At 44.5% G+C, this 25,479-nt stretch overlaps 1 protein-coding gene across 2 annotated transcripts in view; it reads left to right on the top strand.

Annotated features, from left to right (window-relative positions):
• Positions 1-1,369: 1,369 nt before the first annotated feature.
• Positions 1,370-25,479, top strand: part of CRYBG3 (crystallin beta-gamma domain containing 3) — a 137,954-nt gene continuing 113,844 nt past the window's right edge. The window contains exon 1 of one of the 2 annotated variants that reach the window (XR_006279675.1): positions 1,370-1,828. Coding sequence is in view for 1 of the 2 variants with exons in the window: in XM_038388740.2 (XP_038244668.1) it covers positions 1,686-1,828 (143 nt within the window). In the remaining variant the exon portion in view is untranslated. The remainder of the gene's footprint in view (positions 1,829-25,479) is intronic. The other variant, XM_038388740.2, reaches the window with a different exon arrangement.

Here is a 25,479-nt window from a genome sequence, read left to right as displayed (position 1 = left end):
ACTCTGTTTCAACCTAAATGTTGCAACCCCGAGTTTAGTGTAGGAGCCTGAAAGTACTGACTAGGGACAAAGAGTGACATTGAATACTGTAGTTTCCATTATCAAAATGCAAGTTAAGTGCAAAAATAGGCAAATAGTAAAAACGAGGCTAGATTTAAAGAATTCCTTCACTGTTGAGGATTTTGAAGACTCCTGAAATTATCAAGACTCTCTTCTTCCTAAAAGAAAAGGAGTACTTGTGGCACCTTAGAGACTAACAAATTTATTAGAGCGTAAGTTTTCGTGAGCTACAGCTCTCTGTTAATCCTCACTTCTGATCTGTTCCCTGACTTTGTTCCTGCAAATTACAACATATTAAAGTAAGCAAAAAGCCCAACCAGTAGGAACTAACAAGATGTGTATATTACAGCTTATTTTGATTTTCAATACTACTTGTCTCTGGCCATTTGTCTTGCTTATTTAGCTTGTATTGCAAGCTCTTCTGGGCAGGGACTGTCCCTTACTGTGTTTATATAGTGCATAGTCTAATGGGGCTCTGATCTTCGTGCCAAGACAAAGCCAACTCTAGGCATTACTGTGCTATAAGTAATAACCTTGAAACTTTTCTTCCTGTAACTTGCAACCTTTGCTGATCATCTCATCCTGTTGCATTGTAAATACTTGTCTATTTTTACCTGTCTGTATTAATAGCCTGCTTCCTCCCTATGCTTCACACCTGAACCTTTTGTTTCTCATCTTTTGCCACAGATCTAATTTAGACTGGTTTCAGAGTAGCAGCCGTGTTAGTCTGTATTCCCAAAAAGAAAAGGAGGACTTGGGGCACCTTAGAGACGAACACGTTTATTTGAGCATAAGCTTTCGTGAGCTACAGCTCACTTCATCAGATGCCTTACCTTCAGTCCTTTCGGTATGATGTCCATCTGTTTGCATGCGATGAAGTGAGCTGTAGCTCACGAAAGCTTATGCTCAAATAAATGTGTTCGTCTCTAAGGTGCCCCAAGTCCTCCTTTTCTTTTTGCTAATTTAGAGTGTAAGCTCCCGGGGGTCAAGGTCTAGTATTTGCTTGTTATGGAGTGTCAAGCTTTAGCAATGCCTGGAGCATGTACAATACCAACCATTAAAGACAACAGCGCCTGCCCTAAAGCATGGGCCCAGCTCCTGGGTCTGCGCCAGTCGTAGAGAACATAGACCCCCGGAGCAGGAAACGTTTGCACTCATGCCCGCCTTGCTCCGGAGCAAAGTGAATCAAGGTGCTCCAGTGGCGTGTGCTTAGGGTTGATTAACCCGGTCGCCCGGGGAGGGCAAGCCTCAGCTCAAGCAACCTGAAGTTCCCGGCTACCGAGCCGGCAGGGGCGGGAGAGGAAGAGGAAAGAGGAGGAGAAAAGGGTGGAGCGGCAGCGGCCCGGGCTGCGGCTGGGTTGGGGGCGTGGCCCTGGCCCTGGCCCTGGCCGGCCGCGGCGGCTCCGCCTTGCAGTCGCGCTTGTGTCGGCGGCCGGGGAGTCGGGGCAGCTCGGCGGGGCCGCCTGCGCTCTTCGCTCCCCGCTCCCCGCGTCTCTTCCCCTCTGCGATTATGGACTAGGCAGGAACGCGGAGAGGGCAGGCGCGGCGAAGGCGAAGGGCTCCTGTCCTGCCCCTGCCCCTGCCCCGACCCATCGACGCCGCTTCCCCTTCTCGCTCTGCCGGAGATGTCCGCCTGGGGCAGCCGCAGGAGAACCGGCTCCTCCTGGCATAGCAGCTTCTCCAGGTTCTTCACCAAGAGCCCTCCCCGGGCCAAGGAGGAGCAGGAGGAAGGGGACAAGGCGCGCCTCCAGGAGCCGGCCACGCACAGGTGGGCACGCAGTCGCAGCGGGCAGCGGGGGGCACTTGGTGGGAACTTGCCTGGTTTTCTTGATTGCATTTTTCTTCCCCTCCCTCCGATCTGGAGGGATACGCCGAAGGGCTCTAGGACGCCGCACCTTCGGAGACTCCGAGCCCCGTTGAACCCACTTTCGTTTCTGGCTCCCTCCAGCCCTGAACCGTGTAATGGGAAACAGTTGCCAACCAAACTCTTGGAACAGGCTGAGAAGCAGAAGTCGGTGGCTTACGTGCCAATTGCCAAGGGCAGCTGGGGCGCTTCCAGATATTACAACACTAAAAAGGAGGGGAGACTGTTGTTGTTTATTATTCTGAGCGGCTTGGGGTGTGTGTGTGTGTGTGTGTGTGTGTGTGTGTGTGTATTGTGAAGTTTAAGTCCAGCTTGGGTTACAAGAGAGAGAAGTTATTGGGACCCCCCCTCTGTTGATCCTCAACCCAGCAGCTTCACAAAGATCAGGTAATGTCACAGTGTCATTTCGAGGCAGTTTCAAGCTGTGACCGTTTCACTGAGCTTGGCCCTATGAACCTCTCCTTGCCAAAATCTCCATAAAACGGTAGGATGCTTTAAAACTCGCACTGAAATCAATGTCAGATGAGTAAATTTCAGTCCATGGAAGTAAGGATTTACTGCTCTGATACAAAGAGAATTAAGGATGGTAGTTGGATGGGCTGATGAAAACTATGTAAGTAGCAATATTACATTGGGCCAATTAGTGCATGAAGGAACGAAGCCACTTTTAAGTATCTCACTGGGGACTAAAGTAATGTAGAGTTGCGGATTCATTTTCTGTTAGCCAGAACACTATCCTTAAAGCGAGGACACAAATGTACCCGCCTAGTCAGTCTCAAGTGTTTCTCCCCTCCCCAGAGTTGTTTTCAAGAATGAAGTGGGGAAGGGAAACAAACATGACAGGAAGACTCTCCACAGGACAAGAAGTGATGCTTTTTGAAATTTGGCAGTGGACTAGCCCTGAGACATTATGTGCAATTTTAATAATTTCTGAGATGAGCCTGAGCTGCAAGCTTTAGACTTGCACCCCCTGATGTTTAGGTGGTGACTGAATCCAGAGTTTTCCTTTTCGCCCTCTCTTTTTCTGTATAAATGTAGCTGTATCCTATCAACCTGCTTTTTCCCCTCTTACTGTAAATAAACTGCATCAAAATTGCGAACATTAATTTAAATGCTTGGTTTTGGGGTTACTCAGATCAGAAAAATACTGTTCAAACTTTCTTAATATTGCAAATAGAAAATTGTTTCTGACAATCAATGTCTCTGTTGGATTTTTTTGGTAATTTTCTTCCAAACAGTTATAACCCCTTTCTTGGAATCTGAAAGATTGCAATATAGGGTATAGGATTTTGGGGTTTTGTTTGTTTTGCTTTTTAAGTTTTTAGAGCTTTTACAGTTTTATAGCTTTCTCTTTCAGTATTATAAATCAGATGCTACTGCAATACAAATACTGATCATGTGTTGAAATGTTAATATGAAATATGTGAAATATGAAATATAGTTACAATCCTAAGCAGTACCAAAGTTACAGAAGTCCAAGTACCTAGGTTCAGTGGTATTCAGTGACCAACTTTTAAGAAGTACAGGAAAGGCATGGAGTAAATGGAGAGAAGTGAGCAGAGCGATCTGCCTTAGGAGAGTGCCAATCAAATTGAAAAGTAAGATCTCCAAGACTGTAATTAGGCCTGCACTTTTGTATGGCTCTGAATGCAGGGCACTGAGGAAGAGACAGGAGGAGATCTTGAATACAGGGGGAATGATAATGTTATGGCAGATGTTTGCAGTTACAAGGATGGACCATGTTCTAAATGAACGAATTAGGGGAAGTGTGAAGGTGGTACCAATTATAGAAAAACAGGAGACCAGGCTTAGTTGGGTTTGGGCACATGAAAAGAAGATGTGGAAGAATATATAAAACACAGGGTGTTAAACTTCAAAGTTGGGAGTAAGAGAAGGGTTGGAAGACCCAATACTAGATGGATGGATGTCATAGAAAAGGATTTGAATAGCTTTGGAGTTTCTGAGGAACTGCTTTAAGATCAACTGGAGTGGAGAAGGACTGGAATATCTAACCCCATATAGATGGGACTAAGGCTACAAGAAATAGAAGTATTAACAGTAGGAAACAGGTTATTAATGTGTCACATTGATTGTAAAGAGAGCTTACAAAATGAAGTAAGATCTGAGACCTCTACTTGGTTTCTGATTTCTGGCCACTGTCCTCCAGGAGATTGAAAAAGGAGAAAACTGTGTAGTTTTCTTATGCAAAGATGCATGGAGTATCATGGTTGACACTGCTCTGCTGGGGTCTCTTGTGGTTACCAAACTTGTCAGATGATCAGCTTTTTTTTCTGTATCAGACCTTTTTTTTTTTTTTTTTTTTTTTTTTTATTTAATATGTGTTTTAAATTTTGGCGTTTCAGGAATGATATTGGTATGCGTTGAAATGGAGAAAATGCTGATCAGTACAATGAACTGGTGGATATCTAAGTAATTCTTCCTGTGAAAGGTGTGGATTTCAAAGTTACCTCAGAACTCTTGCTTCTCCAGCTTACTGGGATTGTGGTGGATGAGATCCTCTCTAATTAAAAGTGCAATTTGCACTACTGTCTTGAATGGGTTATTTTAAAACTCCTGGATGCATAGTGATTAAAGAGGTTCTTAAATGTCACTACAATATGTTCAGTTTTTGATGCATCACTATATTGAATATTCCGAGAAGACATGGCCCCATTGGCCTTTCATTAATGTGTCCTGGTCTGGCAAAAAAAAACCAAACAAACAATATTAGACTCAACAACATCTTTCTGGCTGCCGGGCGAGTTATATTTGCCAGGAGAGATTAATGTAGAGGGAAGAGGAACAGAAAGTGAAAAGGCAACCAAAAGATGTCTAGTCAAGCTTCTTTTTGTCGGTGCTTTGGAGTAGTGATCATTACTGATCTTAAGCGGCCCTTAAGAACATGCTCCTTGTTATGGTCAATAGGGAACAGAAATATCCTAATTTTGGATTCCTTCAGGCTGTCCCACCATAAACGGAAAGATGCCTATGATGATTGGGAGAGTTCAGTGATTTGGGAGTTTAAAAATGAGCTTTGTAGACTTAATTGAATGGTAGACCTCCCTCTGTCTGACTGAAGGGTTGGGAGTCTGAGAACTAGATAAAATTTGAACTATGATTTCAGTTCATGCAATCGAGCTTTTTATTGATTAGGTAGTCCACACTGATTTAATTTTGTATGAGGCTTTTTGGCCTTGGTGTACAATTCTTTGTGTAGTAACCTGAGGGCCAGCTCTGACTTCTGTTGAAAGTGGAAGTGTTGGTTAATTTATGAAGAGTCCCATTTGGTTTGCTCAAGTTTTTTGTCCTGCTTGATTGCAGAGAATGTGCTTGGAATGCTGAAGTTCTTGTATTTGGTTTCCACTATAGCTTTCTTAATCAATTAACGTGATTGCGTACATTTAAAACCATTGAGCTGAGAAGAGTGCCACAGGTTTCTCTGCCATTTTTATGTAGTGTGCTTCATAGTGTACAAATATGTATAATCCAGTAAAATATGGAGAAAACTAAGACTGCTTTATATGCATGTTTTTATTACATGGACTACATAAAATTAAATTGGGGAATGCTTCTTTCATGAAGTATAAGGAAAATCTATAAAGCCAAATACCGTATAAAGCCAGGTTAGTTAATTTTGTACCGAAAGTGTCATTTCAAAATAAACTGGAATCAGGTCAAATTTAAAACAGGTAGAAAGAAATCTTGATATTGAGTTATTTAACAAGCCCTGAATTTAAGAAAGGGGAAATGATTCAACTAAGAACAGGAATAAAAAGCAGTATGACATGCTGGACCAAATTCATCCCTTGTGTATCTCCGTTGACTGCTTATATCAGGGGTGGGCAATTTGGCCCGAGGGCCATATCAGGGTTGTGAAACGGTATGGAGGGCCGGATAGGGAAGGTTGTGCCTCCCCAAACAGCCTGGCCCCCACCCCCTCCCCCTCCCACTTCCTTCTCCCTGAATGCCCCCCTCAGAGCCCCCAACCCATCCAACCCCCCCGCTTCTTGTCCCCTGACTGCCCCCTCCTGGGACCCCCACCCCGACCGTCCTCCCGGGACCCCGCTCCCTATTTAAGTCCCCCACTCCCTGTCCCCTGACTGCCCCCTAGGCAGTCCCATATCCAACCCCCGCTCCCCACCCCCTTACCATGCCGCTCAGAGCGGCAGAACTGGCTTATTAGAAAGCCTGGGAGGTGGATGGGCACAAGCTGCGCCGCCTGGGAGGAGCGGCGGGCCAGAGCACTCCCTGCGCGGTGGTGTGGCTGAGGAAGAGGGGGGACAGCAGGGGAAGGGCCGGGGGCTAGCCTCCCTGGCTGGGAGCTCAGGGGCCTGGCAGGATGGTCCCGCGGGCCACATAGTTTGCCCACCTCGGGCTTATATCTTCTGTGGAGTTACGTTAGGAATTAATCTGGTCAGTTGCAACTTCGAAAGCATAGAGAAAAAGAACTTGAGTGTATCCAAAACCAAAGATCTGATTGAAGTGAGCTGTAGCTCACGAAAGCTTATGCTCTAATAAATTTGTTAGTCTCTAAGGTGCCACAAGTACTCCTTTTCTTTTTGCGAATTCAGACGAACACGGCTGCTACTCTGAAACTTGTCCTATCCAGTCATTCATCTTAACGGAGTTATAACCAAAACCTTCTTCAAAACACTTGCATGCTACTAGTTATCTTTTGTATCATTCAGCAAGTTTTATCCAGGAAATTTTCTTTTTCAGTGCATCATCACTCATTTGAATAGCTACCAGAAGAAGTGAACTAATTTGGGGCTGTTTTGGGTTTTGGTTTGGAGGGCCTTTGTACAATTGGAGTAACAAAAACCCACAATCAACCCAGTCAATTCTAACCTTTAATTTGGGTTTCAGGGGTTTTTTACTTAAATTATTGTGCTGTTCATCCATTTGGCTTCTAAGAAAGAACTTTTACAAATGGTAGAATTTTACTTATTCTATCTATGAACGTCTTGTTGATAAATTGTATATTGCTTGACCACACTTCGGTTCATTTTTTCGTTATGAAATATACTCAAGAAACCAAATAGCCAGTGTCAGTCAGGGTTATTAATATGGTACAGGGAAAAGGTTCTGTACGATATCAGTCTCTGAATAGCAGTCCCATGCAGTGATATTATGTTCACCTTACGCATAAGATGTGATTCCCAAAGTTACACTCATAAAGCTATCCTTCCAGTGGTTTTCAAACTTTTTTTCTGGGGACCCAGTTGAAGAAAATTGTTGATACCCATGACCCAACGGAACTGGGGATGAGGGGTTTGGGATGTGGGAGGGGGCTCTGGGCTGGGGCAAGGGATTGTGGTATGGGAGGGGGGGTCAGGGCTCTGGGCTGGGGGTGCAGGCTCTGGGGTGGGGCCAGGGATGAGGGGTTTAGGGTGCAGGAAGGGGTTTTGGGTTTGGGGGTGCTCAGGGATGGGGCAGGGGATTGGGGCACAGGATTGGAGCATGGACTTACCTCCGACGGCTACCAGTCAGCCGCACAGCTGGGGTGCTAAGGCAGGTTTCCCACCTGTCTTGGCACCGTGGACCACACTGTGTCCTGGACGCAGCCAGCAGCAGGTCCGGCTGCTAGGCCGAGGTGCGCAAGTGGCTCCGCACAATCTCACCCGCAGGCACAGCCCCCACCCCTCCGCTCCAGTGCTCAAGGTGGGGGCAGTGCGCGGAGCCCCGTCGCCCTCCTGCCTAGAAGCTGCACTGCTGGCTGCTTCCGGGGCACAGCATGGTGTCAGAACAGGTAGGCACTAGCATGCCTTAGCTGCGCAGCACCGCTGTCGGGACTTTTAACCTCCCAGTTAACAGTGCTGACCAGATCCGCCAGGGTCCCTGGGTGCTGAGCAAGGTGACCCAGTGCCTTGCGTGCCATGACCCAGAACTGGGTCACAACCTGAACTTTGAAAAACACTGCTTTATACCAGTGGTCTCCAACCTTTTTATGAACAAGATCACTTTTTGAATGTAAGATCAATTTAAGTTTGGTGCAGGACGGGGCTCTGGGCTGGTGCAGGGGGTTGAGGAGCGGAAGGAGGTGTGAGGTGCAGGCTCCGGCTGGGAGGCTCTGGCAGGAGGCACTTACAACAGGAGGCTCTCCTGGAAGCGGCTGGCTGGTCTCTGCAGCCCCTAAGGGGGTGGGGTGCAGCGGGTCTCCAGGCGCTGCCTGCAGCTGCAAGCACGGTTCCCAGCCCATGGGAGCTGCGGGGATGGTGCTGGGGATGGGGGCAGTGTGTGGAGCCGCCTTCCTCTCCGTCCCCCTGGGGGCTGCAGAGATGTGCCAGCCGTTTCCAGGAGCAGCATGGGGCCAAGGCAGACAGGCAGCATGCCTGAACCCTGTTATGCTGCTGGACTTTTAGCGGCCTGGAGATCACGATCGACTGGCAGAGGCTCCAGGATTGACCAGTCGATCGCGATTGACAGGTTGGTGACCACTGCTTTATACCCTACTCGTTTACCAGAAAAAGGTGCAATATACATCTTTTGAAACTGGATTTAATTAATCGACTTTCTACCTTGTTGGTTTCTGGTACCGTGGTATACCCCTGTATCTTTGGTTCTGAACCTATATATTTCAGGTTATGAGGGACCCTAATTTTGTTCTGAGCATATGCATTCCAGGTACTAAAGGACATGAAGGCACCTCCTAGGTCTGTGTGGGTAACTTTCCTGTTGCCATGAAGAAATAATAATCTGTCCTGATACTGACAGGCCTGTCTTCTCAAGCCAAGGCTTACTTCAGCTAATGCAAGATGGGATACTTAGCATAAGTGTGTTTATATGAAAGGTACAGGCCAGTCTGGGCTATATAACTATTATGCTACTGCTTAATAATATGTATACTTACATGCTTAAAATATATATTGTGGGTGATGATATCAGCATAATAAAAATGTATGCTAGCTAGCGTATATTAGTCAATACTTGTCAGTGTTTATAAAGCATGTTTAATTGAGTAGTTGTTAGAATTCCCTATATCCGAACTGCCAGGAATTGGGAATGAGGTGTAATACATTTCATTTGAAGTTATTTTCTTTTAAGTTGCTACCTTCTAGTTATCTTTGGCCCTTATGCCAGGTGAGACCTCTTTTTTTAGAATGTCTTTGAACACATTCACCATCTGCCTTACAAGTCTTTCTCTTTACTAATAAAGAGACTCCCCCTCCCCCAAGGCAGAATATGATTTTTGAAATTGTTTTATTTGTATACCACAAAAGATATAATAATCATGTGAAACCAGCGGTGAAGCTCCAATCATTTGAAATGTTTAAAATGAGACTTAACAAAGCAAAATGTATTATAGGGAACTTTAGCAGAAAAATAATAAAAACAAATTCAGTTTACTCCTGGGAGAATTCTGCACCACCGTGCAATGCAGAATTTGCCCAGAATTAATGTTCTGCATAGAATTTCATTTTTTCCTGCAGAATTGGCGCTGCTGGGTGCTGCTAGCGGCTGCTGGACCTGGCTATTCAGCTTGCAGCACCCTTGTGTGGGAGGTGTGGGCACGCTGCGGTTTCTGAGTTAGCCAGGCCTTCTCAATTACATGGTATGGCCAGGTTTCCCTGTGCGGCAGCTGCTGGAGCCAGCAAGCTGTGCCCCATGGGAGAGGCAGGAGCAACAGCTGGGAACTGCTGGGAGGGGCCGCTGCTTTCTGGGAGGGAAGAATGAGGGTGGGGGGGGGGGGGCTTGCTGGGAGGGTGTGACTGGAACTATTCCAGGGGTGGCCAAACCTTTAAACTGTGCGCTTCTCCCCCCCCCCCCCCCCCAATCAGCAGTCGTGGGTCGTCACTGCTCGGTAGGACAGTAATGAAGCTGCATGGAGTGGAGTCTGTGGCTGGGCTCTGGGCGGAAAGAGGGTGCACGTGTCTGGCCCTGCGGCTGTACTCTGTGAGGAACAGTGGGTGCAGGTGTTTGGGCTGGGGTGGCCCTACGCAGCCCCCTCTAAAACCCCCACATAACCCTCCCAGTGTGTACACGCACACACTCACTCCTCTAGCATCCCCAAATACCGTTTCCCAGTACACACAGACCCCCTCCAACAATACCCCCCTTCTAGCTTCTCCTCCACCACCTCTCCCCGACAGTGACTTCTATTTGTGAACTTGAAATATGGTAACCCTACGGGGACAGGGTGAAAAAATGAGAATTGACTAAAAGACTAGAGGGGCAGAGTTTTTTTCCACGATGTGCCCAGCTGGCACATGTGACACACCCAGACTGATGGGCCCAACAAATGCATAACAGAGAAACAGGAACTAGTTGTCATAGGGGTTTCTTTAACTCTCTGCTCCTTGGGGAATATTTTTTGTTTTTCTACATTGTTACAGACCTAGTTGCTGACAGTTATTTTGAAATAAGTTACCAAAATAATTGAAACTGGTGTGATTATATTGTGTTATTTTGACAAATAAAATATGCAGAATTTTTAAATATTGTACGCGGAATTTTTAATTTTTTGGTACAGAATTCCCCTAGGAGTATAAATTGTTTTCTAGATTCTCCATCATGTGACTCTTTCCAGATCATACGGGAGAAAAGTACAATTTGTATCTGGCAGTAATAACAGAGGCCCTGATTCAACAAGATGCTAGAAAGTGCATCAAGCAAGTAGGCATTGATTCACTGCTTCCAAGCTTTAACAGCCTGTAGAGTAATGTAAGACATTTACTAGGGAAAATGTTATTGGCACACCATTCACAAGGGTGCTATTTTTTATATGAAACAAAACAATGTACTCTTTTCTGTTGTGAAAGTTAGCATAATTATTCCTTTCCTGATGACTAAATTCAATGCTAGAATCAATATAAAATAGCTTCCAAAACCTACATGCAATCAGGGCTTCCAGGTTTTAAGTAATAGGTTAGCATGATAAAAACTCACCAGAGTCGTCTTATCCACTGAAAGAAACAATGGCAGCTTAAAAAGCAATATTTTTTTGAAATTCTTGCCAGCGTTTCTAATAACATTTAAGATTGTTAAAGCTGGAAGAAGGCTGAAAATCTGATGCTTCCTCCTTTATACTCTGTATATTTTTTGCACTTCATACACCTTGGACATTAAGAGTAGCGTGCAGTGTTGCACTTTCAGGTTTTCATACAATAGCAATACGCTGTAGTGTTTAGATTACAAACACTGAAGGGAAATGTTTAAACTCAAACTTTTTCCACTGGCATTTACTTTATAATATATTTAAATTTGTTAGGTTTTATAAATTATTTTTATATAATCGAACTTGTGAGCCTAACTTCACTTGTTTTATGGAAACTTTAAAATTAGAATCACTCAGGAACAAGGTCATTCAGGGTCCTGTTGCTTTGCTGACCAGGGGGCCTAACTGTATTTAGGACTAAACTTTATGTATAGACAGTTTTGTGATGGAGGAAATGTATAGTGAATCATAGGTTGCAAATTTATGCAAATTTACTTATGAGCGCATGCAAAGCAAATGTCAGGAAAGTTTCCATTAAAAATGAACTTTTTTTTTTTTAGAATCCGTTAAAAGCTGGAAAAATATTTGACAATTTTATTTGTAACTGAGAAATGAATTCTGTTATCAACTTGAAAGAAACAAAACTTAAGTGACAGGAAAGTGTTTATAGGACAATTACTTGGTGTCGCTCTTTTGTGATGAGGAATTGAACACTGTACACTAAAAATTGTCTTGTATTGAACTCGCAATCCTATATGCTTTTACCATTGGGGGGAACACCTAAACAGGGATATTCATTGCTTTTACTGGCTAGTTTATTGTACTGCTAAAAGAGCTCGGACCAATAATTTTTCTTATGTTCCATTATTATTTTTAGAAAGGCATATTCTAACATTCTGCTTACCAGTGTTATGTTTCTTCTATATATTATCATTATTATTTATTATTATAATAATATTTGGTTACTGTCATTTCATATTGTTACAAATTTGTATTGACAGGTACCCTGTATAAATTCTTTTTGTGGATATTTTACAGTTTGCAGATACCACTATTGGGCCATAATCTTACAAACTGTATGTAGTCCCACTGAAGTCAGTACAACTACGTATGTGCATAAAGTTAAGCATACATGTAAATATTTGCAGAATCGGGGCCTTAGTTTTCTCCTTTTTAAAATACTTGTATAGTACATTCTGACTTCCTGTTTCATTCTGTTGTTGCAATTATTTAAAACCTTACCTAATTTAAATAACCCCAGCTCTGTTACTGATATTGCATCACGAGTACGTACCAGTAGATAATAACATTCTTATTTGAGTAGCACATGGCAAACTTCACCTAACCTATTGGATGAGAATGGATGGAAAGAATTCTATATTAATGTTCGTTGCCATGCTTGACAGATGCCAGAAGAAAAACCTTGATGTAATCTGCTATAATCCCAGTGAACAATATTGAACTAGTCTCTGCACCAAAATTAAAAATTTCTCTCTCTGTTTCACAGCCTTTGTACTGCTGTTCAGTTCTCTTGCATGTAATGCAGATTAAGCTATTCAGTGAGGATGATCTTGGGCCATCACATTTATTTCACTTAGTGCTAGAATTGAAATTTAAGGGTCATTGTCAATCCAGTTCTGAGGGTTTTTTTTTCTTTTTAAAGAAGTTCCATAAAACTTGATATAGCAATGATTGTCTTGTAGGTGTTTTTTTTTAAAAACTACTGTGAATGTGTGGTTTGCTCTGTCTATGTAGATTTAAAATACCTCTACCTTTCACACACACTTTTTAGCTGGCATAGTGCATGAGAAACAGTGCTGCATACACAGAAAGTGATATTGACCTATTTGGTTTCCTTATCCTGGCATAATAAAAAGCAAAATGTAAACAAGCAGCATCAACTGTTCAAGAAGAAATTAGACTTTGTTAAAACTGAAAGAATTTTAAATCTAAATAGCTTAACATAATTTGGGAAGGAAGACAAGTTCCAAATAGAATTGTTAATTTGAGTGCATCTAAGATGTACAACACACTGACCAAAAGAAAACACAAAACCTGAGGTAGAGGAGGACTTAGAAGTTGAAGTTGTTTCCCCACTCTCCTTACCTTAATCCAGTCTCTTGATTGCCAGACTTTTCTCCCTGAAAGTTCATGACTATTTGTTCCTTTGAATTTATTTTCTCTCATATTTTCTCCTTCTCTTTCTCTCCCTTTTCTATCCCTTTCCCTCCTTACCTTCTAATCTTCCTCCTGCTTCCCATTTGCTTCAAGTACCGTAGCTGTGTCTGATTTCCTTTGACTCTCTAAATACAAACTCTCACCTTATGTTTATATTCTCCACATATCTTATTTATTTCTTGCTGTTCCTCTCTAGCAGTCCTTCAGAGATAGTGTTGTCTGATCACATGATCAAGAGCCAGGAACTTCAATGTTCAAACCCCAGCATGGATGCTGACTCTTTCCCAAGAGCAAAGCATTTAGGCCTCGCCTATCATATGGAAACTTGAGGGAAATTTTGCTATCTTGGTTAGCATTGTTTCCATTGTAAAAGTGGTAGTCGCATTCAACTTGATGGTATTTTTCTATCTATTTAATCTGATAACTTTTGAATGCTGTATCCCATCCAATTCCAAAATTTCAGGCCACCAGTGGTCAGAACTCCTATTGATTTTGAGACAAAATCAGAAAACTGGAAAGGGAAAAATGAAGGACACATGGAGCCCTTTCCTCTGTTTAGCAGAGCCACAGCTTCCAGTTCCTCTGTAATTGACTACAAATCAAAGAACTGGTTGATGGTACCCCTTAATGCCTTCCAGCATAACAATATCCCATCTCATTTCTGCTTATCCTCCCAATAGAGTTTAGTGTGTTGAACACTCTGAATGAATCGTCTCCCAGACTGAAATAAGGCAATAATAATGGTGGGAAGAAATGGGATGCACATGGAACCCCTGGTGGAACTGTGGGGGACGGGACACTGAGCCAGTAGAATTCTGGCATGGGAGTGAGAATGGCAATCCCTGGTATGGGAGGAGGGAAGAATGTGGGGGGAAACACTTAATGAAAGACATTAGAAAAACGAAATTGTTCCGTTTTGAATCATACCAAATGGAAACAACTTGTAAATTTCAGTCTGTTTAATTATTTCCCCTTTTTTGATCAGCTATGGCCACTGGCTTCTGACACACTTTACAGTACTGTGCAATCTAAAGCCCTGATCCTGCAAACACTTACGCACATGCTCTAACTTTAGTACTGTGAGTTTAGAGCCTAATTATCCTGAAAATAGATCTAAACAACCAAGTAACAATTGGCAGCCTTTGAGTCATAATCCCTGCATTTGCACAATAGAGGAAGAAAAGATCATTCTGTTTCAGGTGACAGAAAACTAGTTGAGAGGTTTATAAAACAGTGCAAGAGGTTTGGGTTTTTTAAATTATTTTTTTAAAAAGGTATGCCGGATACCTTGCCAGTGTCCTGAGAGAGAGTGCTTTCAGTCCCTTTCAGTGCTGTGCAGGTCCTGAGTAATCATGATACGCAGGGTGATTTTTAGAGCCACATGACGTAATTATCCTGCTGTGGCGATTGCTAGGTTTTGTAATCCTCAATAGATGGTCAAGAATTTGGTTTAAAATGAATTGGAAAAAAATAGAGTGCTTGATTTACGCCCCCGAAACTGCCTCTCCTTCCTTTTCAATGTGAGAATGAACACTGGCTGAACAGGAAGTTTTCTGCAACAAATTACAACTAAGGTAGAACCTCTTCTAATCTAATCGTGTAGGATTCTAATGTTGTCTAGCTGGATCTCTGAGCCACCATTCATAATTTTGACATTTTATTTTTCATTTATGGCTTTGGGACTCATTTTAGACAAACTGAATCTTACAGTATTACTTTTCTTTGGAGTTGCTTAATTTTCCTGGCAAGTTTCACCCACCATTATAGAGTGTGCTGTCCAAAAATATTGAGAGAGAGAGAGAGAGCGCTAATGTACCAATATTTAAAAAGAGTAAACTGAATGATCTGAGTAACTAGTTAACTTGATATTGATCCTGGGCGAAAACATGGAAAGGTTGATACTGGATTACACCAGTAAAGAATTCAAGGATGTCAGCATAATTAATGCCAATCAATTTGGTTTTATGGAAGATAGGAATTATCAAACAAATGACATCATTTTTGGATGAGTTTACATGTTTGGTGGACAAAGGTAACTGTTAATATACTTAGACTACTGTAAGGCATTTCACATAGTATCATGTGATGTTCTGATTTAAATATTAACACTATGTAATATCGGTGCAGTACATACTAAATGGATTATTAACTGATAAATCTCAGAGTGAGTGTAAACAGGGAGTCAGCTTCCAGTTGAAGTGTATGAAGTGGAGTCTTTGACACAGAGGCCTATTGGCAGTTTGCTGCTCTGTTTCAGCAATTCTTGTTAAGCCTGACATACTCACTACACCTAACACACTATTGTTATAATCTGTATCTAAAGGTGTCATGTAATATGTCATTGGAAAACTAATATCTCACTGATCATTAATATTCTGGTGTGATGTATATATGGTCAACACTCAAGGGATTATGCAGATGTGATGGAATTATATCTAAAACGTGTTTAAACCAGGCATGTCAGAGGGAAGAAATAAACAGCTTTTCTCCACAACGGGAAGAGGCCAACACCTCAAATCAGGTTGGCTATTTATTTGTATCAGAGATTCCAGGAAGAGATCATTTGCATTGTAAAACTAACCGGGGGGAAGATAGCATGGAGCATGGTAGACAGCGTGGCATCCACACCAACTTGAACTTTATGTGGGGGATACATTTCAGAAGAATACATTTCAAAGGTTTACTGGACTTATGAACCTTGATATGAACCCTGAAGTTATCCTTCACCGGCAGAGACAAGGCAAGCCAATGCCCTAAACTCTGTGGGAATCCTGGCTAAGAGCTAGTTAGGCTTTGCAGGAAAAGGAATATTGGTGAGGAAACTACCTTGAATGAAGATCCTAGCTTCTTAAGTTAGGTCTTAGCAATTAGAAAGCATATTTTTATTTTTGTTTGTTTGTAACCCTTTTTATCTTTATCCCTTATACTTGAACTCACTTAAAACCTTCTCTTTTTAATTAAGTAAACTTTTTACTTTTAATATAAACCAACATAGTGCTGTGATTGAAATAGGAGTGTTTAATTTTAACTGGGGTTTGACAATTTCAGTGTATTGATTTTTTAGAAACAACAAACTTAACTTCTGTGAATGTTCCAGGGGAGGGCTGGATATCACAGGACAGACAGTTTTTTGGGACTGGGCAGGTGTTGGGATCACTCTGCAAAAAAAATAATTGGTTGATGGAAAGTATGACCACACATCCAGGGTGTAACCTGCATGCTTCTAGGCTGGCTGTTGGTGTCAGGGCTGTGAGCCAAAGCACCATAGCTATTCCTGGGGGGATTCTGCGCCACTGTGCAATGCAGAATTTTGCAGAAATTAATGTTGTGCATGCAGAATTTCCTTTATTTCCCCCACTGAAATGGGCTACACAGATTTTGGCTGCCACTAGGGCCGCTGGACCCAGCAGAGCCCAGCTTGCAAATAGAAGACTGGGGTAGGGGGGAACTAGAGAGTTCCCCACAGCTGCAGTTCCCAGCGTGCCTTAAAGGAAGGAGGCAGCAGTGCGCAGGAAACTCCATGCAAGCCTGGGACCCAGCAACAAGCTGTTTCTCCCTCTGGATCCCTGGGCTCTGGGGAGTAGAAGGTATGAGTGTCTGCGCTGGGGGGTCCCTGTAGCTGGCCTTTGAGGGGTGGGGGTGCGAGTCTGGGTGAAGAGGGCCATGATTGGGGTCTGGAGGGGAACAGGCAGGAGAGTGTCTGGGCCAGGGAGGGTCCCATGGCTGTGCTCTGGTGGGGGATGGGTGTGCGTGTGTCTTGGCTGGGGGTAGTTGTGGCTGGGCTCTGGTGGGGAGGCTGAGAGTTTCTGGGCCAGAGGGGCTCTGCAGCTGGCCCCTGGGGTAGAGGGGTGAAAGTGTCTGGGCCGGGGAGGGCCTCATAGCTGGGCTCTGATGGGAGAGGTGATGTGAGATGGTTGGCTCCCCAACCGGGCTCTGTGCAGGAGGGGGCAGAGAAATAGGAACTGGATTGTTGTAGGGGTTCCTATAACTCTACTCATGGGGGAATTGTGTGTGCGTCTGTATTGTTACAGACATACTTGCTTACAGGTATATTGAAATAAATTACCAAAATAATTGAAACTAGCATGATTATATAGTGTTGTTTTTGACAAATAAAATACGCAGAATTTTAAAATATTGTGTGCGGAATTTTGAATTGTTTTGCGCAGAATGCCCCCAGGAATACATAGCTTTTAAGACACCCAGAGTTGCAGAGTAGGCAGTGATACAACCCCTAACTGATCTGGTTTGAATTCCAAAATGTCAGAGTCATACTGGGATCTCTTCGTGCATCAGTTCTGGTCAATATCTTTATCAATGATCTGGAAGGAAGGAAACATAAAATAGTTGCTGGTAAAATTTTCAGATTAGATAAAAATTGGTGGCATGGTAAATAGTTATGAGGGCAGATCATTTCTCCAGAATGATTAAGATCACATGAGAAGCAGGGATTACTTGAACATGTTTCTTAATATAGCTAAATGCAAGATCATACATCTAGGAACCAAGAATGTAGGTGTGACTTACAGGATGGAGTACAAACAGTGGCTCAGAAAAGGACTTGGAGATCTTGGTGGATAACCAACTGAACATGAGCTCTCAGTGCAAATTGGTGGTTAAGACAGCAAACATAATCCTTGGATGTATAAAAAGGGGACTATCAAGTAGTACAGAGTTAGTTACACATATATATAGGTTTTAGTGACAATATTACTGGAATACTGTGTCTAGTTCTGGTGTGCACTCTTCAAAAAGAATGCTGACAAATTGGAAATGGTTCTGAGAAGAAAGAGCTACAAGAATGATTTGAGGTCTGGAAAGCTTGCCTTACAGTGCAACACTTTAAGAAGCTCAATGTTCCCTTTCGCCAAGAAAGAACTTAATCACGGTCTATCAGTACCTACATGGGGAAGAGCTTTCTGATAAAGGACTGTTTAATCTAGCCAACAAAGGCATAACAAGATCCAGTGGATAGAAGCTGCAACTAGACAAATTTAGAACTAAGGCACAGTTTTTTAGGGCAGGTCAGTGGGTAGTGATCAATCTATCAGGGATCGATTTATCGCATCTCATCTAGACGCGATAAATTGATCCCCGGACGCGCTACCAGTCGACTCCGGAACTCCAGCTTGCGAGAGGTGGAAGCAGAGTCAACGGGGGAGCAGTAGCGGTCGACTCACTGCCATCCTCACGGCCAGGTAAGTCGACCTAAGACAAAACATTTGATCAGGAGGTGCAGGGAGGGAGGGTGAGGCACTGATCAGCAGGGCTGCTGATATATTACTGTGGCTCTTTGGCAATGTACATTGGTAAATTCTGGCTCCTTCTTAGGCTTAGGCTGGCCACCCCTGCTGTAGAGTTAGGAGACTTCAGGGCCTTGTGTATCTGTATTTGGTAGAATTGTTAGGTTTACAGTGCTTCCTCTCATTCATATCTTCTAGGGAGACTTCCTTACCTATGATGATTGTGCCTTTGGTAGTTAACCTCCATCCCTCAGGATTTGGAATATTCTTCCAAAGGCTGCTGTCTTGGCACTGTACAAAAATGAAAAATCATAATTAAAATTAAAGAGAATTAAAGTCCCCGAGAGAAGCAGTCACTTTGCCAAAGAAGAGTAAAGGGTGTGTGTAGTGGGCAAGGGGGGAATGCACCCCCAAAACACGAAGCAAAAGAGCTAGTGTAAAAGGGAAGACAAAAATCTGTTGCACCAAACCTTGAATATGCTAAAGGAGGATTCTGTTGGAGCAGGGAGTTCTGTGAAATGAGAGCTATGAACCAAGTATATCATTAGCAAAGTGGAGATGAAAACGTGGGATGGAGAACAAGAACATTGCAGCTAATCTCAGTAGCACTATAGGATGTATCAGCAGTGTCAGGAATCGGGGCCTGCAGCAGAGCCAGTCTCTGGGCAACCTAACAAGTGTGGCTGGCTTGTAGTAGGTTGCCTGATTGGCTACACGACCCGAGGCTGTGAATACACTACACCATTTACAGTGGTGCAACTTCACCATTGTAGCTGTAGTGCTTCTGGTGAAGAGTACTCCCGTTGGCTTAATAACTCCTGTCTCTGCAGGAAGCTCTCCGCCGACATAGCATTGTCTACACCAGTGCTTAGGTTGATATAACTTGCATCACTCAAGAGGTTATCTAGTCCAGTCCCCTGCACATGTGGCAGGACTAATTTATCTAGACCATTCCTGACAGGTATCTGTCTAACTTGCTCTTAAAAATCTCCGATGATGGAGATTCCACAACATCCCTCTGCAATTTATTCCAGTGCTTAACCACCCTGACAGGAAGTTTTTCCTAATGTCCAACCTAAACAGCCCTTGCTGCAATTTAAGCCCATTGCTTCTTGTCCTATCCTCAGAGGTTAAGAAAAACAATTTTTCTTCCTCCTTCTAACAACCTTTTACATACTTGAAAACTGTTATCATGTCCCCTCTGTCTTTTCTCTTTTTCAGGCTAAACAAGCCCAGTTTTCTCAATCTCCCCTCATAGGTCATGTTTTCTAGACCTTTAATCATTTTTGTTGCTCTCTTCTGAACTCTCTCCAATTTGATCACATCCTTCCTGAAATGTGGTACCCAGAACTGGACATAATACTTCAGTTAAGGCCTGATCAGGTAAAGCGGAAGAATTACTTCTCGTGTCTTGCTTACAACACTCCTGCTAATACATCCCAGAATGATGTTCACTTTTTTTGCAGAAGCGTTACACTGTTGACTCTCATTTAGCTTGTGACTATGCACTATGACCCCCAGATCCCTTTCTGCAGTACTCCTTCCTAGGTAGTCATTTCCCATTTTGTATGTATGCAACTGATTGTTCCTTCCTAAACGGAGTACTTTGCATTTGTCCTTATTGAATTTCATGCTGTTTACTTCAGACCATTTCTCCAGTTTGTCCAGATCGTTTTGAGTTTTAATCCTATCTTCCAAAGCACTTGCAACTCCTCCCAGCTTGGTATCGTCCACAAACTTTGTAAGTGTACTCTATATGCCGTTATTTAAATAACTGATGAAGATATTGAACAGAACCAGACCCAGGACTGATCCCTGCAGGACCCTACTCGTTATATCCTTGCAGCATGACTCTGAACCACTGATAACTACCAATTTTCCAACCAGTTTTGTACTCGCCTTACAGTAGCTCCATCTAGGTTGTATTTCCCTAATTTGTTTATGAGAAGGTCATGCGAGCCAATATCAAAAGTCTTACTAAAGTCAAGATAGACCATGTCTGCAGTTTCTCTCCCACAAGGCTTGTTACCCTGTCAAAGAAAGCGATCAGGTTGGGTTGACACAATTTGTTCTTGAGAAATCCATGCTGACTGTTACATATCACCTTATTATCTTCTAGGGGTTTGCAAATTGATTGCTTAATTATTTGCTCCATTATCTTTCTGGGCACAGAAATTAATCTGACTGGTCTGTAATTTCCTGGGTTGTCCTTATTTCCATTTTTATAGATCAGCACTCTATTTCCCTTTTCCAGTCTTCTGGAATCTCTCCCATCTTCCCTGACTTCTCAAAGATAATTGCTAATGGCTCAGATATCTCCTCAGTCAGCTCCTTGAGTATTCTAGGATGCATTTCATCAGGCCCTAGTGACTTGAAGATATCTAATTTGTCCAAGTAGTTTTTAACTTGTTCTTTCCCTATTTTATCCTCTTCTGATTCTACCTCATTTTCACTGGCATTCACTACGTTAGACGTCCAATCGCAACCAACCTTCTTCATGAAAACCAAAACAAAGAAGTCATTAAGCACCTCTGCCATTTCCACATTGTCTGTTATTGTTCCGCTCCCCACGCCCATTGAGTAATAGGCCTACCCTGTCCTTGGTCTTCCTCTTGCTTCTAAAATATTTGTAGAATGTATTCTTGTTACTCTTGTCTCTAGTTAGATTTTGTTTTGTGCCTTGGCCTTTCTAAGGGCATGGCTACGCTTGTAGATGTAGAGCTCTGTGAGTTAAACCTGCCTTCGGACAATGCAGTAGGGAAAGTGCTACAGTCTGTCCACACTGGCAGCTGACAGTGCATTGGCGTGGCCACATTTGTGGCACTTGCAGCAGCATTGGGAGCGGTGCATTATGGGCAGCTATCCCACAGAGCACCTCTTCCCATTCTGGCATTGTGGCTTGTGGGAAGGGGGTAGGGATGCAAGGCATTCTGGGTCCTGTCCAAATGCCCCATGATGCATCAGTTTGCATCCCAGCATTCCCTGTGCTTCCGTCCACATTTGGAGCCATCTTTCAATGTTTTTTGTACTGCATGCTCTGTCTTCCCTTTCAGTCTGCAGGAATGGAGCCCGAACTGCTGAGGAATATGCTGACGAGTCTCGCCAGCACGTCACGTTTGGCAGTCGAGTTACTCCTTAAGATCCAAAGTGACAGGGAGGACTCCGATGATATCGACACGAGTAATTCATATGACACGAGTTTGCTTATGGCATTCACGGATGTGCTCGCCACTGTGGAATGCCACTTTTGGGCTCAGGAAACAAGCACCGAGTGGTGGGAATCACATCATCATGCAAGTCTGGGATGATGAGCAATGGCTGCAGAACTTTCAGATGAGAAAAGCCACTTTCATGAGACTGTATGAGGAGCTTGCCCCCACCCTGCGGCGCAAGGACACGAGATTGAGAGCTGCCCTGACAGTGGAGAAGCGGGTGGTTATTGTAATCTGGCAACTCCAGACAGCTACTGATCGGTCGCTAACCAGTTTGGAGTGGGAAAGTCTACCGTTTGAATCGTGTTGATGCAAGTTTGCAGGGCCATTAATCGCACCCTGCTCAGAAGTACCATGACTCTGAATAACATGCAGGACATTGTGGATGGTTTTTCACAAATGGGTTTCCCTAACTGCAGAGGGGCGATAGATGGCACGAATGTTCCAATTCTAGTCCACCTAGCCTCCGAGTATGTTAATCAGAAGGGGTATTTCTCTATGGTTCTCCAGGCGCTTGTGGATCACCGTAGGCGATTCACAGACATTAACGCAGGCCGGCCCGGAAAGGTGCACGATGCACGCATCTTTTGGAACACAGGCCTGTTCAGGAAGCTGGGACTTTTTTCCCAGACCAGATTACCGTAGGGGAAGTCGAAATGCCCATTGTGATCCTTGGAGACCCTGCTTACCCTTTAATGCCGTGGCTTATGAAACCCTACACAGGGAGCCTTGACAGCAGCAAGGAGCGGTTCAACAACAGGCTGAGCCGGGTCAGAATGACTGTGGAGTGTGCTTTTGGATGTTTAAAGGGCCGCTGGCACTCTCTGTACGGGAAGCTGGACCTGGCCAATGGCAGCATCCCTGCCATTATATCCGCGTGCTGTACCCTCCATAACATTTGTGAAGGGACGGGTGAACGATTCACTCAGGCATGGAACTCGGAGGTTCAACATGTGGAGGCTGAATTTGAACAGCCAGAGAGCAGGGCTATTAGAGGGCCCAGCATGGGGCTGCAAGGATTAGGGATGCCTTGAGGCAGCAATTTGAGGCTGAAGCCACCAGTAATGTCTGGTGACCTGCACGGGAGTGAAGTGCAGTGGTTCCAATGTTAGTAGGAATCTGTGTTTTCTAAGCTGCCTTGCAGTGCCTGTTGCTTTCCTGGGCTAAGGTATCTTTTACTTTATGCAGCAATAACAAATGTTTTCCAAGCCAAAAAATCCATTTATTGAAAAGAAACACAACTGCTTGGGAAACAGAAAGGGCAAGGGGGTGGTGTGTTAAATGGTAAAATCACAGATTTGCATATGTCCTCTCTGGATTTCTGTGCAATGAGTGCTGCACTTCAGGATGGCTATACTGCATGGTGATGGGGGTTGAGTGCAGTGGGTAAGGGTCATAATTTTCAGGGCTGGGTGGTGAAGCTACAGGTGTTGGAGGCAGCTGCTGGCAGTAAGAACCTGGATGTTGGGGAAAGTGGGTTGGAGGTGACATGGGGGCACAAGGGAAAGAGTTTTGGGACAAGGGCTGCAGGGGGGAGTGGGCTCGATAGTAGTCCGCCTGCATGGCTACGAGCGCCTGGATAGAGTCCGCTTGGCGCTCTATTATGCTTATCAGCCGCTCTGTGCTTTGGTGCCGGCAATCCGCATTCTGCTGGCGGATCCACCTTTCGCTGTCCCGCCACTCCTGCACTTCTTGATTTTCATTACTTGAATGCTGCATTACTTCATGTAACATGTCTTCCTTGCCTCTAAGTGGCCTCTTTCTGATTCTTTGGAGTCTTTCGGCCAGTGATAACACGGACGGCTGAGATCTCAAGGTTGCATCTGTAAAGGCAAAATGCAACACTTAACGGAGGCAGCATTGTTCACAGCAGACAGAGCAATGATTCCCCGTACTTAAGGGCAAGCACAGTCTACACAATTGCATAATTTGCCCGTCCCAAAGCGAGCGCACATAACCCACGGGAGCCCCAAAATGGTGAGTAAGCACAGGCTCAAGCGTGACTGATTGTTTCCCGGCTGTACTGTCCTCTGGGTTTCTGTGCCTTGGGGAGAGCCAACAACGGCAGGGGGCCTCTATGCTGAACGCTGTCTCCACATTTTCCACAGGAGTTTGTCCTGGAAGATATCACTCTCTCTGCTGAGGGTGACTTGGGAAGCAAGGGAGGGTCTTCTACTGCAATGCAGCTTCCGCCCTGGCCCATATGCAGCTTGCCTGTGTGCAGCAATGGTCCCCCCACCCCTCACGGCACAGGGGCATGGACACATTAACCTTACTAGGACAAGGACCACAGTGGCTCTCCCAACAAACCTGCTCAAGTGCATTGCCCAAGTTCTGGCTGAGACCTTTGAAGAGATCGCTGAGGCCGATTACCATGATGTGAGAGAGCACATCAATGCCCTATTCTGCATCTAGGCATGCATGCAGCCCTAACCCTCCTTGCCCCAAGAGCCTGCAGCAAATAACTTCCTTCCCAAAATAAAAGCCGCTTACCAGGAACCTCCTCTGGTGTTTGTCCTTCCCTAAGCACCGGCTGCCATGACTGGCTACCTTCCTCCTGGCTTGAGAACAGCTCCTGGCTGCAAGCATCTAGGGATTCTGGGGTGTCTTCCTCCACCTCCCGCTTTACTCTTCCTCCTCCTCCTGTCTTGTTGCACTGGCCTCTGAGGTGTCCATGGTGGTGCTCAGAGTGGAGGTGAGGTCGCCCCCAAGTATCTCATCCAGCTCTTTGTAAAAATGGCAGGTCACAGGGGCACCACCAGAGCACCGGTTTGCCTCGCAGGCTTTCTGGTAGGCACTCCGCAGCTCCTTCACTTTAATCCTGCACTGCAGAGCGTCCCAGTCATGGCCCCTTTCTATCAGGTCCCTTGATATCTGCCCAAAGGTATCGTAATTTCTACAGCTGGAGCGCAGCTGGGACTGGACAGCTTCCTCCCCCCAAAACACTGATGAGGTCCAGCACCTCACCATTGCTCCATACTGGGGCTCGCCTGGCCTGTGGAGGCATGATCACCTGGAAAGATTCGCTGAGAGCACTCCATGCCTAGCTGAGCAAACAAAAAGGGGGTTTTCAAAATTCCCAGAGAATTTAAAGGGCAGGTTTGACGGTTGGTCACCTGAGGGCAGGGCAGTAGAGTTCAATGTGATGACCAGAGTGGCTAGAACAGGCATTGTGGGACACCTCTGGAGGCTGATCAGAGCACATTATACGGCCAGGGCGTCCACACTGGTGCCGCAGCGCTCCAGCGGGGGTGCTGCAAACATTATTCCGCTCACCGAGGTGGAGTACCAGCGGCACTATAGCTGCGGAGTCGAAGTGCTCTACGTGCCTTGCCAGTGTGGACGGGGAGTGAGGTATAGCGCTCTGGGTGGCTTTATTGCGCTGTAACTCGCAAGTGTAGCCAAGGCCTAATTTTGTCCCTACATACTTGTGGTGTGTGTTTATATTCATCCTTTGTAAATTTGACCTTTTTTCCACTTTTTCTAGGACTTTTTTTTTTTTATTTTTAGATCATTGAAGATTTTCTGGTTAAGCCAGGGTGGTCTCTTGCCATACTTCCTATCTTCCTTATGCAGTGGGATAGTTTCCTCTTGTGCCCTTAATAACGTCTCTTTGGAAAACTGCCAACTGTCTTCGGTTGTTTTTCCCTTAGACTCGCTTCCTATGGGATCTTACCTACATAGTTATATCAAAGTAATTTTGTAATGTAGACATAGCCTCAGTGGTTGGAAGAGTCAGACCAGCAGCAGTCCAGCAGTTGCTCAGAGCTTTTGCCCATGGCTGGCAAAGCTGCTGTTCCTGTCTTGGACCCAGCCCTGTACCTTTCTTGCCTCGCTCCAGCAAACACATTTCTGACCCTTGGCTCCAATTCCTGACTTCTTACTCCAGCGCTCACCGTTGGCTCTGGCCTCTGACTCCGGTTCTGACCTTAGGCTCAGATCCTGACTCCAGCTGTGACCCTTGGCTCAGGCACCTAGCCTCTGACT

The sequence above is a fragment of the Dermochelys coriacea genome, chromosome 1 (genome assembly GCF_009764565.3).
Source record: "Dermochelys coriacea isolate rDerCor1 chromosome 1, rDerCor1.pri.v4, whole genome shotgun sequence".
In the NCBI taxonomy this organism is placed as follows: Eukaryota; Metazoa; Chordata; order Testudines; family Dermochelyidae; genus Dermochelys; species Dermochelys coriacea.
Note: the sequence above shows the minus strand (reverse complement) of the source record. Positions and strands in the feature narration are given on the sequence as shown.